Source organism: Aspergillus costaricaensis, assembly GCF_003184835.1.
Source record: "Aspergillus costaricaensis CBS 115574 unplaced genomic scaffold BO79scaffold_1, whole genome shotgun sequence".
Lineage (NCBI taxonomy): Eukaryota > Fungi > Ascomycota > Eurotiomycetes > Eurotiales > Aspergillaceae > Aspergillus > Aspergillus costaricensis.
In genome coordinates, this window is record NW_020291801.1 from 1,160,456 (window position 1) to 1,175,297 (window position 14,842).

The 14,842-nt window shown below is 48.1% G+C and overlaps 5 protein-coding genes and 1 non-coding gene across 6 annotated transcripts; 2 read left to right on the forward strand and 4 right to left on the reverse strand.

Annotated features, from left to right (window-relative positions):
* The first annotated feature begins 217 nt into the window (after nucleotides 1–217).
* BO79DRAFT_184927 (uncharacterized protein) lies at nucleotides 218–1,929 on the forward strand. The gene is made up of 4 exons (XM_025680364.1): nucleotides 218–808; nucleotides 871–968; nucleotides 1,027–1,406; nucleotides 1,459–1,929. Exons 1-4 carry the CDS (start codon nucleotides 619–621, stop codon nucleotides 1,850–1,852), a joined length of 1,062 nt encoding a protein of 353 aa, XP_025545239.1. The 5' UTR covers nucleotides 218–618; the 3' UTR covers nucleotides 1,853–1,929.
* Nucleotides 1,930–2,400: 471 nt separating this feature from the next.
* On the reverse strand, nucleotides 2,401–4,115 carry BO79DRAFT_206161 (uncharacterized protein). Its single transcript, XM_025681918.1, has one exon. The coding sequence runs from the start codon at nucleotides 4,023–4,025 to the stop codon at nucleotides 2,607–2,609; it is 1,419 nt and encodes a 472-aa protein (XP_025545240.1). The 5' UTR covers nucleotides 4,026–4,115; the 3' UTR covers nucleotides 2,401–2,606.
* A 2,031-nt stretch (nucleotides 4,116–6,146) lies between these two features.
* On the reverse strand, nucleotides 6,147–7,198 carry BO79DRAFT_212652 (uncharacterized protein; the record flags this gene model as incomplete). The annotated part of the gene is made up of 3 exons (XM_025683178.1): nucleotides 6,147–6,338; nucleotides 6,417–6,973; nucleotides 7,033–7,198. The coding sequence occupies 3 exons, from the start codon at nucleotides 7,196–7,198 to the stop codon at nucleotides 6,147–6,149; spliced, it is 915 nt and encodes a 304-aa protein (XP_025545241.1).
* A 264-nt stretch (nucleotides 7,199–7,462) lies between these two features.
* BO79DRAFT_234136 (uncharacterized protein) lies at nucleotides 7,463–8,637 on the forward strand (the record flags this gene model as incomplete). Its single annotated transcript, XM_025684343.1, has 4 exons — nucleotides 7,463–7,751; nucleotides 7,804–8,163; nucleotides 8,298–8,407; nucleotides 8,470–8,637. 4 exons carry the CDS (start codon nucleotides 7,463–7,465, stop codon nucleotides 8,635–8,637), a joined length of 927 nt encoding a protein of 308 aa, XP_025545242.1.
* Nucleotides 8,638–9,115: 478 nt separating this feature from the next.
* BO79DRAFT_163171 (putative aldehyde dehydrogenase) lies at nucleotides 9,116–10,836 on the reverse strand. Its single transcript, XM_025679109.1, has 4 exons — nucleotides 10,578–10,836; nucleotides 10,216–10,512; nucleotides 9,834–10,154; nucleotides 9,116–9,764 (listed from the first exon to the last, which is right to left on the reverse strand). Exons 1-4 carry the CDS (start codon nucleotides 10,806–10,808, stop codon nucleotides 9,177–9,179), a joined length of 1,437 nt encoding a protein of 478 aa, XP_025545243.1. The 5' UTR covers nucleotides 10,809–10,836; the 3' UTR covers nucleotides 9,116–9,176.
* A 3,904-nt stretch (nucleotides 10,837–14,740) lies between these two features.
* Nucleotides 14,741–14,814, reverse strand: BO79DRAFT_t9. Its single transcript has one exon. It is a non-coding gene; the product is annotated as a tRNA-Val (tRNA).
* Nucleotides 14,815–14,842: the final 28 nt, after the last annotated feature.

Sequence of the window (14,842 nt, forward strand, 5' to 3'; positions counted from 1 at the left end):
GACCCACGGGGCCATTGCGACGAACATGATGCGGGGAGGCCGATGAGAAGTGAAGAACTAGACAAAGGCTGAACAGTGTGTGCTCTTACTATGCACCGTACTAGCTGCTGTGCTGGGGTGAGGGGCCAAGATTACGTTCATTACTCAAATACATCTCATCTCATCGCCGTCTGGTTTGGTCTCGTCCCCACCCCCTTCCTTCCTCCTTGCCGAGCCACTCTCCTCCGACCGTGCAATAACCTCCTCCCCTGGCTGAATAGACTCTCCGATCGCATGGGGGCCATAAGCCTTCCATGTGTGATGATAGTTCAGCTCGCCTGGTTCCAGGGTATGCGACCCTGCTGACAGCCAGCGATCATATTCCTTTTCCTTTTGCCTTTCCTCTAAGCTTCGCGGATCTAGCGCCCTGACGCCAGCCGTCGTCTTTCAAATCAATCATCACCTTCTTCTACACCTCCGCTCTTCTTTTACCGCGCTTCTGACTGTTGCTGATCGACTGATACTCGGGATTGGTACGCCGAGTCAGCCTCGCGAGGGATCAACCCCGGCCGCGTTTTCCCATTTCTTTCCGGCCTGCTGCTCGTGCTTCTCAATCCACCCCAGTACACCACCGTCAGGATGAAGCACATCGGCAAAACCGGCCGGGACAACCTGGGCGCCGCCATCTCGATGCTGGCGCTGGCGGTGGTCTCGGTCGCTCTCCGGTTGGTGGTAAGAATCATGACTCGACAATGGTCTCCCTTATCCGACGGCCTGCTTCTGTTATCGCTGGCATGCATGGCGGTGTTTGCGGCTCTGTTAATCCAGTGTATGTCGACGTCTCGAATAATTCCTGGCAAAAGAGTGGTTACTGATCCTATGGTCACCCAGATATTGTCGCGGGACCCGGCCCAGGCACCTTCGACTTGAACGAGTTCGCCGCCGATGCAGACATTGGGGGTATGGTGTGGGCTAAGGCTTTTCTGAAGGTGTGTTGCGCGGTGCCGTCCGTATGTGTGCGCGAGACTGACTGAATTCTCGAGCTAGACACTCTACGTCGCCGACCTTTTCTTCATGGCGACCATCAGCTTTGTCAAATTGTCGGTACTAGCCTTCCTGCACGGTCTCTTCAAGATTTCCAAGATATACCGCATCTTGAACTATGTGACAGCCGGGCTCTGCGTTGCTTGGTTCCTCATTGTTCTGTTCGTCAACATATTCCAGTGTCATCCCATTCACATGTTGTGGGATGCGATGGGCGCTGCGGAATACTGCATTGCCAGTGGTCGGCTCTGGTTAGGGATGGAGCTCACGAACCTGTTCCTCGACGTTATGATCTTGTTTCTGCCTGTGTATGTGGTGACGAGGCTGCAGCTCAGTCGCACGCGCAAGATCCAGGTTACCGGTATATTCCTGTTGGGTGGACTGTGAGTGTTCTCTCTGACAATGTTGGAATCCGTTGCTGATCGCATGAAATAGGGTCTGCATTGCCAGTATCTGCAAGCTCTCCTACCTGTGGATTCCAGCCACGCCGCAGGTGGTCCGAGCCCCCGAGACAATGGTCTGGTCATCAGTCCAGCTGGGTGTGGCCACGCTCTGCGCATGTCTGCCAACCTACGCCCCATTATTCCGAGTGGCACGGGGAAAGATGTCTACGGGAAAGTCGCCCTCGCCACCGTATCCCTACGGAAGCGACAACACGCCGCGCAATGCTCCGGCAGGTAAGAGCGCACCCTATCGACGGGTGGAAGATCCGCTGCTGAGTACCCAGCAGACGGAAATCACGCGCGGGGATGGCGAGTCGTACAAGATGGACCAGCTCGGCCCCTGCCACATCTACGTGAAGCAGAGTGTAGACGTTGATGTGGTCTAGCATTGGTCTGAACCTAATATTTCTTTGTGTTTTTCTTCGTTCAATAATAGTAATCCAACCCTCCGGGGCAATGATGGTCCATAAGTTTCCGCCCCCAACCCCAACCCCTCTCCGGCAAAAACAAATCTGTAAATTGCGTCGGAATCGTGTTGCATGCCGCTAAACTTGGTGCTTTTTTTAGCGTGCCGGGACCGTAGGGATATATATGTGGGTACTGGTTCCAGCCCAGTTGCAGAAGGGTATTTAGCGCTGATGAGTTGGAGTTGGACCGAGTTCCGCCCGGGAGAAGAATTTCTGTCCTCAGTCACACACAGCTCTGAACTAAGTACGGAAATTCTTCGTTCATCCTTCATTCTCCATGTTGCACAATCTTACAGGCGGATGAGAGTCCACAGGTGAGAGAGGGGGCGATTGCCCCACTGGCACTACTGCTACTCAGTATATATTAATTAATTAATGAGAGAAACGTAATTTATTCCGGACGATTTCCAACTCCTGCATTTAGTCAATAAATTGTCTGAGAATTTGTAGCTTTAGCAGATGCCATCCTCAATACCCACCCAACCAAATTATTAGATGTACAAACCTCCTGGTAGTATCAACTGTATAGTCAACAACTCAGCCAACAATGGATCCTATAAATCGTTAGAACAGTCATTCTTCAATCATCTAATGCACTTCCAGATGGAAAATATAACCCGAAAAGAATAAACGAAAATAAACGAATAGAAAGGGAAAAATGAAGACATCCCCATCAAAGCAACGCACCCTTATTCGTATTAGTCTCATCCCCCAACAAATTCAAGACCATATTCTCCTTCATCGCCCTCAACCACTCCTCCACAAACCCCTTCTCATAATACGCCTCATTATAACTCGCACTCAAATGCAACTCATCCCTCCAACTCCAACAATGCACATACAACTGCTGCGCCAACATCTGCACCATAAGCACCAAACCCTTAACCTTCACCTCCCCATAACTCTCCCTAATCAACCGATCCACAGACCCTAAACTATTAATATTCGGCTCCGTGGGTTGCGGTGCGCCCGCTGCCGCAGCAGCCTGGAACATAGCCGTGGCCTTTTCCACGAACGGCGCCCTCACAAACATCATGTCACTGTCGGCCAAGTTCCACGACTGACGGTACAGCGGCTGGATGGTTTCGACGAGGTCCGACCAGTTCGTTGTCGGCGTGGCTTCGACATTCAGCGGGAGGCCGACCATGCGCAGGGACGGGCCGTGGATGGGGCCGTCGTAGGGTGGGGGCAGGTATTTGCGGAGATCGAATGCTTGCCAGGAGATATAGCGAGATGATGTATTGGTAAAATTAGCAGCCGCAGCAGCAGCACGCGCCGTCTCAACAATAGCAGAGGCATGCATAGCTGTCGTGAGGGTGATATTTCTCGCACGACAGGCGCGACGCAGCGCGGTCGCCTGGTCCGCGGGCACGACATGCTCCGTGCGGAGAGACTTTGCCGGTAAGGCTGTGGGGTCAAGCACGGGGAGGCCGATGGAGGGTTGGCCTTCGAGGAAGGTAGCGAGGAGTTCGTCGGCGCGACGAGACCATTCGGGATTTCTGTCTTCGGGGGAAGCAGGCATGCCGATGATGGCGTCCAGCGAGGGGATGAGCCGGGTGGCTTCGCTGCCGTCGAAGGGGGTTGTGGTCGTAATGGTTGGAGCTTGGAGCTCAGAGAGAAACTGGTCCAGTACCATAGCAAGCCCACTGCCGTCCCAGCGCCAGTGGGCTGAGACGATGCAGAATTCCTGGCTGCTGGGGATCCAGTGTGCGGTTGCGTGCGGGTCTGTGATGTGCAGCTTGTTGGTGAAGAGGTCGTCGGCGGATTGCGCCGAGTCTTCGATTTTGAAGGTATTGTTGCACCAAGGTTCTAGGGCTTCAGGGCTTGTGATCGGGTAGTAGCGCTTTTCGTGGGCGTGCAGTTCGCCGGCGATGTCGGGATAGCGCATGCGGAGGGATTTCCAGGCATTGCGGAGTTGTGTGAGGGTATTCTCGGGGTTGTTGTTATTGTTGGGGAAGTCGAGCTGGATGGCGCCGATGGTGAGCCAGTGTTCGCGACCGAGTGGTTTGCCTGACTCGCCGATGAATTGGAAGAGGCGGTCATGGCAGTCTAGGGGACGGCTCCAGTGGTCGGTTTGTTTGGTCCAGGACATGGTGGTGGTTACCATAGGATGGCAGCTGAAGTGGTGTGGATGGGTGAGTGTAAGAGGGAACAGTATAGTTTTGATAGGAGTTATAAAAAGTTCCTTTAGCTGATGTTTGGTTGGAGTAATTATTAAAGAGCCTTGTAAATCATCCGGGCGGGATTCTCCAGGCAAGCCCTACCAACTATTCCATCCATCCCTGTAAGAACTTCACTGCAATCACTACCCTCCTCATCACTCACAATCTGCCTATAGTATCCTGCACTAAGATTTCTTTGTTGTGATACAGTTCTGACACGGCTTTCTCCGTTCACACTTCTCTCCCCCTCGAATCACACATTCCTTTCCCGCGACAGAACGCCTAATGGGTAAATCAGGCTACAGCAGTCAGCAATTCAATAGAGTTTTGATCATGCATTAGCGCCCTGAATCTCCACATTCTAGCCTCGTCCTCACAGCCCACCGTCTGGCCCCCACGTTACAAACGGTCTCGTGCATTTGATTTCGTTCTTTTTTGTCGGTCTTTCTTTTCCCGTCTGACGGGCTGATTCCCGCAATCCTTGGCTGGTCGGGTGGCCCGGCAATCTCTGGCTGGCTTGCTGGTGAATGGACACTTGTTCTTTCTCACATCAGCTATTGATTGGAAGGGGTATGTGGAAATTGATTGAGAATTCGAAATAGGCAATCGGGTTGCTTACGGTCCACTATGTAAATCCGCATTTTTACTAAGAGGTAAGGCTACGCAATACTGTGTAACGTAATCAACGGTCGAACGGGCCACACGGTCAGGCGGGCCATCCTGAAATCCCATATAAAAGATGTCTTTTTAATTCTATAATATATCAACTAGTACTACTTCTATGAAGCTCTAACTTTGTAGATAGATTATATATATAAGAATAAATATTCCATCGATTTTTTCAGATTTTTAAAATTTTTACCTTTATAATAAAAACAGATTCTTATATAATACATATAAAATACAGATATTGTAACATGATAAGTCTTTAAATAGATTTATATTAATTTTTGGAAGGTATATAGATATTCTTTATATTATTTTAAATCTATATAAAAAAAGTCTAATTCTTCTAGACCTGGGTGGTAGAGATATATTATGTTTAAAAAGATATCTTTTATATAGTATTACCAGGTGGCCCGCCTGACCGTGTGGCCCGTCCGACCGTTGATTACGTTAAACCTTGAGAATGATGACATAAGTTTTGAACCAGGCTATGCGATGCATGCTGTAAGAATACCTTCCCACGATTCAATCAGATAGTGTATTCGTTGATGTCTTTATTTCAAGCTTAAAGAAAATACGCTTTGAGGATCCATTCGAATGTTGCTAGAACGCAGGATCTATAAACATTCCTCATGCTATGTAGATCTTGCCGGCCAAAGAAATATATCCACATACTAGAAAGTTGTCCTTCCAAAATCTCGGGCACTAAGTCTAAAATACGCAATTACTAACAAAAACATCTAATCAAAACCATAATGAGCTCGTTGCATATGCATGTAAGAGAAAGAAAGAGCAGTCGTAGCATTATCAACTAAACATGTAGGACAGACAATGGGCTGACATCCGGTCACCCGGAATAAAAGCAACGTAAGTGCCAGGGCTGTGGAAATCCACCACGAATAAAGACATGCAACCCCAGGTACAATGACAAGTAGGACGGAACAAGGATAGCACGACACCAGGTGATGGGCCGCGTTACACTATGCAACGGTCACTTCGGAGAATATCACCTTCCTTTCAGTACAGAAGCAAAAATCAGACAGCATTAGCGCAGGGAGCCAACAAAGCTTGGCAGCTTCTCTATGGTCGAGTTCTAAATTCAATATCGAACTCGAGGTACGGGCTTTTGGCTTCCGATAAATCCAGACCTGGATTGTTGGCTGGATTGATCATGATATGCCATGTGAACAGTCTAACCTGGCGTACCGATCGTTACTGGAAGCTATAGGCTCGAGGGCAGAAGAATATAAACTAAATAGAATTGAACATTTTCAGTGACTGAAAGATAGAAGCAAAAAGACAGGATGGATCAATAGCAATTACACAGCAGCAGAATCCCTTGATAGAAGCTAGATTCTACCCGATGGACCACACCAATGTTTCGCTTAGTAGAGCGACCATTGATCAGATTTTTCGTCATCACTTTTGTCTTCGGTCTCTGGCTCAAAGACGCCTAGCATAGGATCCCTACCTCCCACTTCTCGGGAGAGAGTTGCAGCTTCTCTTATTATATGGCAGACGCGACCGATGACCTCCTTTTGGTCCAAGTGCCAGGACAAATTCAATTTGGTTGAATACTATATTGTAGAGATTCAGCGTCAGGCAAACGAAGAATGAGATATGAAAAGGTAAAACTAGAGAATCCGAGATCGTACCTTCCCGCTATCGTTCAAGTGGAAGAAATTCCAGGTATAGGTATCGGTATGGATTCCGTAAATGTCCCCGTTATCGCCTGCCTCTTTCCGCTGGCGATGAATAGCGGCTGGTCGACCCAAGTCAATGTCCATCAGCTCTAGAATTGACAAGGGAGTAGGAATGAACTTACACATAGCTGCAAGGACTCCCCAGCCCTCATCAGGAACGACCGTCTGTTTCCTAAGCACAATGACGTTTGTGTCCAAATTTGGGCGGCAGCCGTACAGTAGAATGAAATGCATAGTAATCTCCACAGGATCAGTCACAAAGTCAGTGACAGGTGGAAGAATGAGTTTCTGGTCAACCATCCAGCATGGCGTTGAATAGTCAGCTGAAGGGCGCTCGGAGTTGGACGCATATTCAGTTGCTGGATCTTCGTCATCAACTCTACTGATGCAAGTTTCCTTCATGACCTTGGCCAACAACGCCATTAGGATTGCTCTCAGTCGAGGCCGAATTAATCTCGCGTCACAGTCTCCAGTACCGAGGCCTAGAGCGAAGTCCTCCAATAGAGTCTCTTTGAAAGTAGTAATTAGAAGCGGCGTTAGATTCAGTTTTCGGGGTTTCGTCACATACCCAGGTTCTTTGGTATTTCAACATCGGTAAGGTCCTGGTCAATCTGCCATGGCTTCTCCGCTTCCTCATCCTGAGCCCGAGTGAGATCGCGGCCAAGTCTGAAATAAGGTGCAAGGGCAGTTATGTCATTCCCCGCCCCTATATCCTTAGGATCATACATATCCATTTTGTACCGTGTGTCGATAGTATAGGTAAAAGGCTTTTGAATGGTAAAGTAGATGCTGGAGATGAGCAATGAGTGAAGTTGAGGAATAGATGCAGTGAATGAATGTTTGAAGTATGAGGTTAATGCGGAGTCATAAACCACCCCTCTACATAATGACGAAACATCAACTGGATCATCCTTTCTTTCTTTCGCCATCACCCTCTTAAAATCTCAACACTTTTTAAAAGTAACCTCACCTTCTGAAATTGAGTTACAGCGCCGACAATGGAGGCGATAATTAACCGTCTAGAGGCCAGAATTAAGGCCGCCATCTCGCGGTCTGTTGGTGAACAGAAGAAGAACGAGCTAGATCCAGAACTCTCCAAACATTTCGATTTAGCCAAGACAGAGTCACGCCAAGGACAGCAAGGTCAAGGGTCACCATGCCCTCATAAGGCAGTTACTAGTATAAAGCCCGAAGATGTCGAAAAGACCTTCAGCATCTCTGTGGATTCGACCGGTGGAAACTGGACTCTATCGGCGAAGGATCGCATCGCAATCCCCCAACTTCTCAGTAAGCCGCTTTCCGAGCGTTACTATATCAAGTCTTTACTAAATTAATGCAGGAGAGAGCCTACGTGATATAGATATTGTGACAGAAGGGGCGCCGCACAATGAGGCGCATACCCGGGCCCGAATCGATGCCGTGCTCTTCAGCACCCTCGCCGCAGCAAAGAGGGAGGAAAGATCAAACCAGAATCGGATGTCTTCCTCGTCCACCCAATCTGTCCGATCCGTACACTTGCAATTTGAAAAGGACATGAAGATGGAATGGACATTTCCCAACAAGAAAAGATGGCTAGTAACTGGCAGGACCGATTACTCACTGTGGTACGGAGAACCTGGCCAGATGGAAGCAAATCTTGTCGTGTGCAAGGCGAAGAGGAAAGGGGTGATTGGCGTGGAACAAACTCTCGTTTACATGGGTCAGTATACCGATTATTTTGGTTTCAACGTTGGCACCTATCCCCTCTCCTGCTCTGAACATTGGCGATGGATTATTTCGATCAATTCACTTTCAGCTTCATTGTTTGCTGGACTACTTTCTAACGAACAATAGCGATGCTACACCAGTCCCGGAGAGCGGCCGGTCGTCACGACACTGCTATCTACGGTGTTGCAATTGACAGCAACATCTGGGAATTCATTCGATTGGGAAACGATAGCAAAGTAAGGAACTCGAAGGAAACGACCAGGAACCTTAGAGAATGAGGGCTGACAAAACGTCTCAGTACTCCGTCGCCCACTATAGGTGGGATCATGGCCAAGGAATCCAAATTATCTCGACTTTACGGCGCATCATTGATCACGCCAGTGGCCTCACGGGTGGCGGAGCAGCCCTTGGTAGAAAAAGGACTCTTTCGCAAGCGAGTGGGATTGAATTCCAGTCCTCTCGGTAGCAGAGACCAACTTGGACATTGGCGCAATGGCTTCTTTGACGACTTGCGAAGAAATTTTTCGTTATAGTGATAGTTGATAGACCGCGGTCTGATGGAATTAGCGCAAGAGAAACTGCATAAGGGACATGGTCAGCTCTTTCGTTTATTTCATAGCTGATATTGAATGAACCTTTCTATCTTTGACTGCTGGAACTTGTAGCCGACGGACTGCATCGTTACAACTGTTAGGTGTTATACTTCCGACAGTAGTAATACTTCCAAGAAATATACTGCTGGCGCTGAAGTGAGCTGCAGTGGACTTTAGGTAATATTTGAAAAGGTGGTGCCAAAGAGTGATCGTGGCGAATACCTATGAAACTCACAGGAATTCGCCACGGAGGTCGATGTAATGCGATATAATATATAGGCTATCAAGAGGACTGTGGGGTTATTTAAGGTAATGACTAAGGGTTTGAAGTAGTAACAGTTTGTACTATCTGCCAGATTGCTAGATATTATTATTTATAACCAGTGCACGTTTATCATACAAACGAACCGCATTACAAGGAAGCGCGAACCCAATTCAAAATCACAGTCTGCGTCTGCAAAAACTCATTCAAACCCCATTTCCCTCCAAATCGACCATATCCACTGTCTCCCACTCCTCCATGCGGTAACGTCGGTTCATCATGCACCGTGCCCCCATTGACATGGACCGCTCCCACAGCAATATCGGCAGACATCCCGAGGGCCTTGAAGTGATCCCGTGTGAACACAGCCGACGACAGACCGTACGCAGACCGCTTAAGCATCTGCAGACCCTGTTCTGCCGATTCAACGGCAATAATTCCAAATACCGGACCAAACGACTCGATTGTATAGAACTCCATTTCTTCCGTGACACCTTCAATCACCGTAGCTGGGAAAGCCAAGGGATCCTCAGCGAGAGGGTTGCGAGCCTGGTGAATGACAGCACCCTTAGACCTTGCATCCTCCACCAACTGCGTAAGACGAGCTCGACCCGCCGCCGAGATAACCTTGTGTGGCCGATCTTCGCTGTGCAAGCGCTCTAGGATCTTCTTGGTCAACTCCTTCGCCACGGACTGAACAACGTAGACGAGATCAGTCGACATGCAAATCTGGCCATTCTATTGACGAACCTTGTTAGCACACATCCTCTTCCAAAACAACACCATGGCATGGATTCGGATACTCACGTTCAAATAACCCGCCGCAATGATTTCATCCGCCGCCTGATCCAGATCCGCATCCTCCAAGACCACAACGGGATTCTTACCACCCAACTCCAACAGCACTGGCTTCAACGCCATCGCCGCCTTGGACGCAATCACACGTCCCACCTGCGTCGACCCCGTGAAATTGCACTTCTTCACAGCCGGATGCTGAATCATACACTCATAGATCTCCGCTGCGTCCTGCGGCCGATGCAGAACAAAGTTCACCACTCCGGGTGGGAACCCTGCCTCTCTGAACAGCGCAGCGAGAAAGTAATGCGTTTGGGGACTCAATTCGGAACCCTACTCTTGTCAGCGACCAATTATCCCTCCCAGTGGATTAAGATATAGTGACAACACTCACCTTCAAAATCGCTGTATTTCCCGCCGCAACCACCGGAATAACCGACCTCAATCCCAGAATCACCGGCGCATTCCACGGCGCGATTCCCAGCACCACACCGAGCGGCTTCTTCATAACAAGCGCATACGTATTTCCCTGCGATGAAGGGATCGTGCCGCTAATAGCGTCTGTTATTACTGATGCGGTCTCCTCGACAATGCCGGCTGCTATTTCGACGTTGAGCTGGGACCAGAGTGGTGTGCAGTGGATTTCATCTTTGATGAGGGTTTGGATGGTGCTGGACTTTTCGCGGAGGAGCTTTATTATCTCTTGTTAGACGGCTTTATTTCATAATTACAATACTAGGGTGTTGAGTGGCTTACCCTAGCCAAATTGAGAAGCAGACGTCGACGTTCCTCGGGGGGTGTTTGCGACCATGTCGGGAAGGCACTTGCGCAGGATTCAACGGCTTGAACGGCGAGATCGGAGGTTGCGCCTTGGAAAGATTTTAGGTGTGGTGCGGATTTAGAAGTGATGGGGTGTTTGCGGTCATTGTTGGAGAGGAGGATATCTTTGCCGTGAATGATGAGGGGGATTGCGGTTGTGGTGACCATTTTGATATCTGGGGAAGGTGGTTGTTTGTTTCCTTGCAGGATCACTTAAGTTTCTTTTTTTTTCTGGGGGAGGGCGCCCCCTCTTCTATTTGAAGGAGACAGAGACTCCACTACCGACATTAGTAACCGTTGAAGCAACCCCCTGTCACTTCTTCAGCGTTTGGTTCGCCCGTTAGCGTCCATTGAGAGGAGTCTGCAGGTCGAGACGTTGCCGCGTATTCTATCCGGACCCGCTGTGGCATATTAGAGTTAGGGTCCTTGCGGGGTGCTATATCCGATTTCTTGCAGTTTTCTGGCTGTGTATATCCGAGATTCGCAGTGTTTGGGGAAACAGTTCGGATATACGGGCGTGGCGAGCGTTTAGTGCGGTGGGGCGGCGAGATGGACCACGGATGCCTTCTCAGATTTGGCTGCCTCAAAAGTTGGGGTATCTGATCTATTTAATGAGGGTAGTTGGCCGGATTGTGTAATAAAAGAGTTCTACTGAACTGATGATGAGTTACTGTCTTTCGCGATCTCTCGCAGTACGCAGTAGTGCCTTCAATGCACCTGCGTTTGAAAGGTGGTGACAGCACAAAATGCAGTTTGCGGAAGGCCGGCACTTGACTCCACAAACCGTGGGCCTTGAGCCCGGCTTTAGATCGATGTCCGGGGTTATCTCCGCTGTGTATCGGAGATCTTGATCGTATTCCGTGAATGTCAGGAGCAGGCAAACAATGTGGTATCCATAGCTTATTGATTGACCCACCTGTCAGTGCACAGAGGTACCTGATACCTTACATCAGTATGAGGGATCCTCAGTGACCCGAATCTGATGTTTAGGTCCGAATGTAGACATGACCACTTATGAAGAGTGGACGTGATGCCGCGATGGTAGATTTCAGCAATGAGGGCTAAAATGTCATGTTGTACAACCGCGGGATTGCGAGTCAAGAGACACTCTTCATACTCTTACTTTTATGTTAGCCTCCCAATAGTCGAGTGGTTGTCCACATTCGCACTATGTATCCCACCCAGCTCCATAGTAGCACGGGTACGAATCCCCTTGAGGGATTTGTTTTTTGGATGCCTTTTTATTTTTGTTTTAGCTTACCATAGATCGTGTACATGTTCTTTTCATGATTTTTCTTCTTGTTGTCACTCGTAATAATTGACTTAATCTCAGATAAATTGACATCCTTCTCTGATTTCTTGGTTTCGGGGATTATATCAGTCTCTCGGTACATATATAATTATCTAATGAATAGACGCCTGCGTAGTCATTTAGAGTTCAGTCTGGCCCCAGCGCTTGAAACCAGGCTTCAGTGAATGTGTTTGGAGAATATATTTTCTTTGACTGTATACCATAAGAAAATATTTTTTCAAATGCCACAGAGTTAAGAGAAACTACCTCTACTCCCCCCCTGCGATATTGACTGCGGAATATGATGTATGATAGCTACTGTAAATAACCGGTTTTAGCTGGAAACAAGTGCTGCGTTCTAGCAGCCTGGAGGACTTCATCAACCTAGGCCTCCTGAGAAATTGTACTCCAGGGTTTCGATGGCAGGTTAAATCCAATTCCCCCTGTAGCTCCCGTCCTACTGGGTACTCATCAGCAATACATAAGCATCCCTTGTGATCGATTTCTCAACTGAATTCTTCATAATCGACCTTCAAAAAACCGCTTTCCATGTAACAGCAGACACTAGCAATTCGGCAAGCCTTATCCAACTACAGTCGTCTGCATGTGATATCACAACATCAACTCAGTTCTGACAAGCAAGTTTATTATTGACCTCCAGATATGGCAACCTACACGGATGGACCTTAGGGGAAAGACACTCTGATATGGATAAGGTTCTGCTCCAAAGCCTGGGTCCTACATTGGATTAGCAAATTTATTTCTAGTAGTACTGGCGTAAGGCTGATTTTGAATTAGTTCATCATCGCATAGCTGTCAACAATGAACACCTTCTCGCTCACGCCAGCATAGAAAAAAAGTGGTCTAATAACAGGAGGAAAAGCTCGGCGAGGGGTAGCTCGGCGAGGGGTTATGAACACAGGAACAAATCTGGTTCCAGATATAATCAGCACCATGGGGCGAACTGTATGACTAAATCCATGCAAAATGAAGTAATGTTGCGATTGGTAAGTGATGAAGGAGTTTGCAGCATACTCATAGTATAATGAACAGGGTTCATGTTTCTTCATTTATTCAATAATGCCGATAACGGCACTGACCAGCTGCGAGACGTCACCAAACTAGGGAAAGATTTGCCTCATAGCCATTCGACAGGCTGGGATATCCCTGACGAGGGAATCATAAGATGACTCCCCAAGCGTGGTGTTTTCGTTATGGACCGTCACTACACAAAGGATGATAGACAGTACATGTAGGTAGCATACTAGTCAGTGTGATGATTTTTGTATTCGACCAGATGAACAAACAAAGCATCTTTCCAGTATATTTGGCTTTTTATGTACTCTTTGTTTGATTCCTTATACCGTATGCGTGTTGAGCTTCGGGTTGAGGGGTCGGAGCATAGGATCACAAACAGCACGTGCCTTAACATATGCGGCATATATTTAGAAGAGGATATGTATCCGCAGTTGGTCTGCGATATTGGCCGCGGTGAACCTTCAAGCTAGATGTGTAACATCCAGCCAGTCAAATTCTGTTACGAACATCTTTCTGCTTTCCAACTCGATAATACCTTCCGTTCTCGACATGGTTAAGGTGCGTGTAGTTAGACTTCGTCGTACAGTCCACCCTAGTACCCAGTTCAGCATCCCAAAAACTTATCTGGCACACGTTGAGTGGGCAGTATATCAACTAGAGAAACACTAGGTTCGTTTGGTAGTCAGTGAGAGTTTTGATAAATCCCGCATCGGACACGATCGAGGTTGCTTGTGGGTTAAGGTGAAATTTCGAATTGCTCCATCATCTCCACAAGACGTTTCAAAGATATACATCTGCCTGGTACCGAAGCCCCAGCAAACTAGACGATGGATAACCTATCAATACCACTCCAGTAGTACCGGAGTATGGAACAAGATCGTGTCGAGTCACTATCAGCAAATTTATTGTGCTTTGCACTACGGCTTGTCTGTTAGTACCATTGGGTGTTATTTAAGCGTAGATCTTGAAGTTATGATAACCTATGAAGGAGCACCCGAGAAGTGTGGTTTGGGTGCTGATTAATATCACATCATTACTGTACAGGGCAACAGAAAATTCTGTGACAGTTTTGCCACCGATGTACCAAACTTCCACTGACAATGCTTCCATACGGAATCATCGCACAGTGCGGGATCTGAAAATCAGGAGCACAACAACCAGTATTAGGCATCCACGAGGTAATGAGGATGTTGGGCAAGGTTGCTTGAGTGATGTACGCATCATATGCTCGGCGTCTTCTTGGTCGCATCAACCGACACGAAAAGGCAGGTTCGATATTGGGCATGAATGATCATCATGAAGAGATCGTATGGGTTTCTAAATGGGGTAAACTGCAACGTCGGTGGAGCCACCACAAGGTTGAAACTTTGCTGCGATCGTGGTGATGATGATGATGAGACGGAGGACGATGACAGGGAACAAGCGGTGTCTCCTGATTGTCCCTGTCCCTGTTCCTTGGCCTCATACGTGGTTTCTATCGTCTTCAAGTCCGTGGTTCTTCTTCCACGAATGACGTAGGGAGAGAGAGATATTGGATGGTTGTATTCAACAGAAACCGTGCAGAAATCACCAGAACTGAATGGCACTAGCCCACTTCCGGCGCTGGCTCCGAGGGCGGTGCAACGGGTGGAGACCCAACAAGGTTAGACTTATTTGCAGTATGCATATTTTTCTGCGCTAGTCCCGGTGTGGCAAGGTCGAACTCAAAAATGAGAACGGAAACGGAAGCCCAGCAATAGTTTCCCAAAAAATTTTAACGGGCAAAAAGAGATGACCAGACTGGGGCTCGATCCCAGGACCTTATCGGTGTTAACGATACGTGATAACCAACTACACCATCCGGCCAACTGTTGATATTTGCTTTTGCTAATCG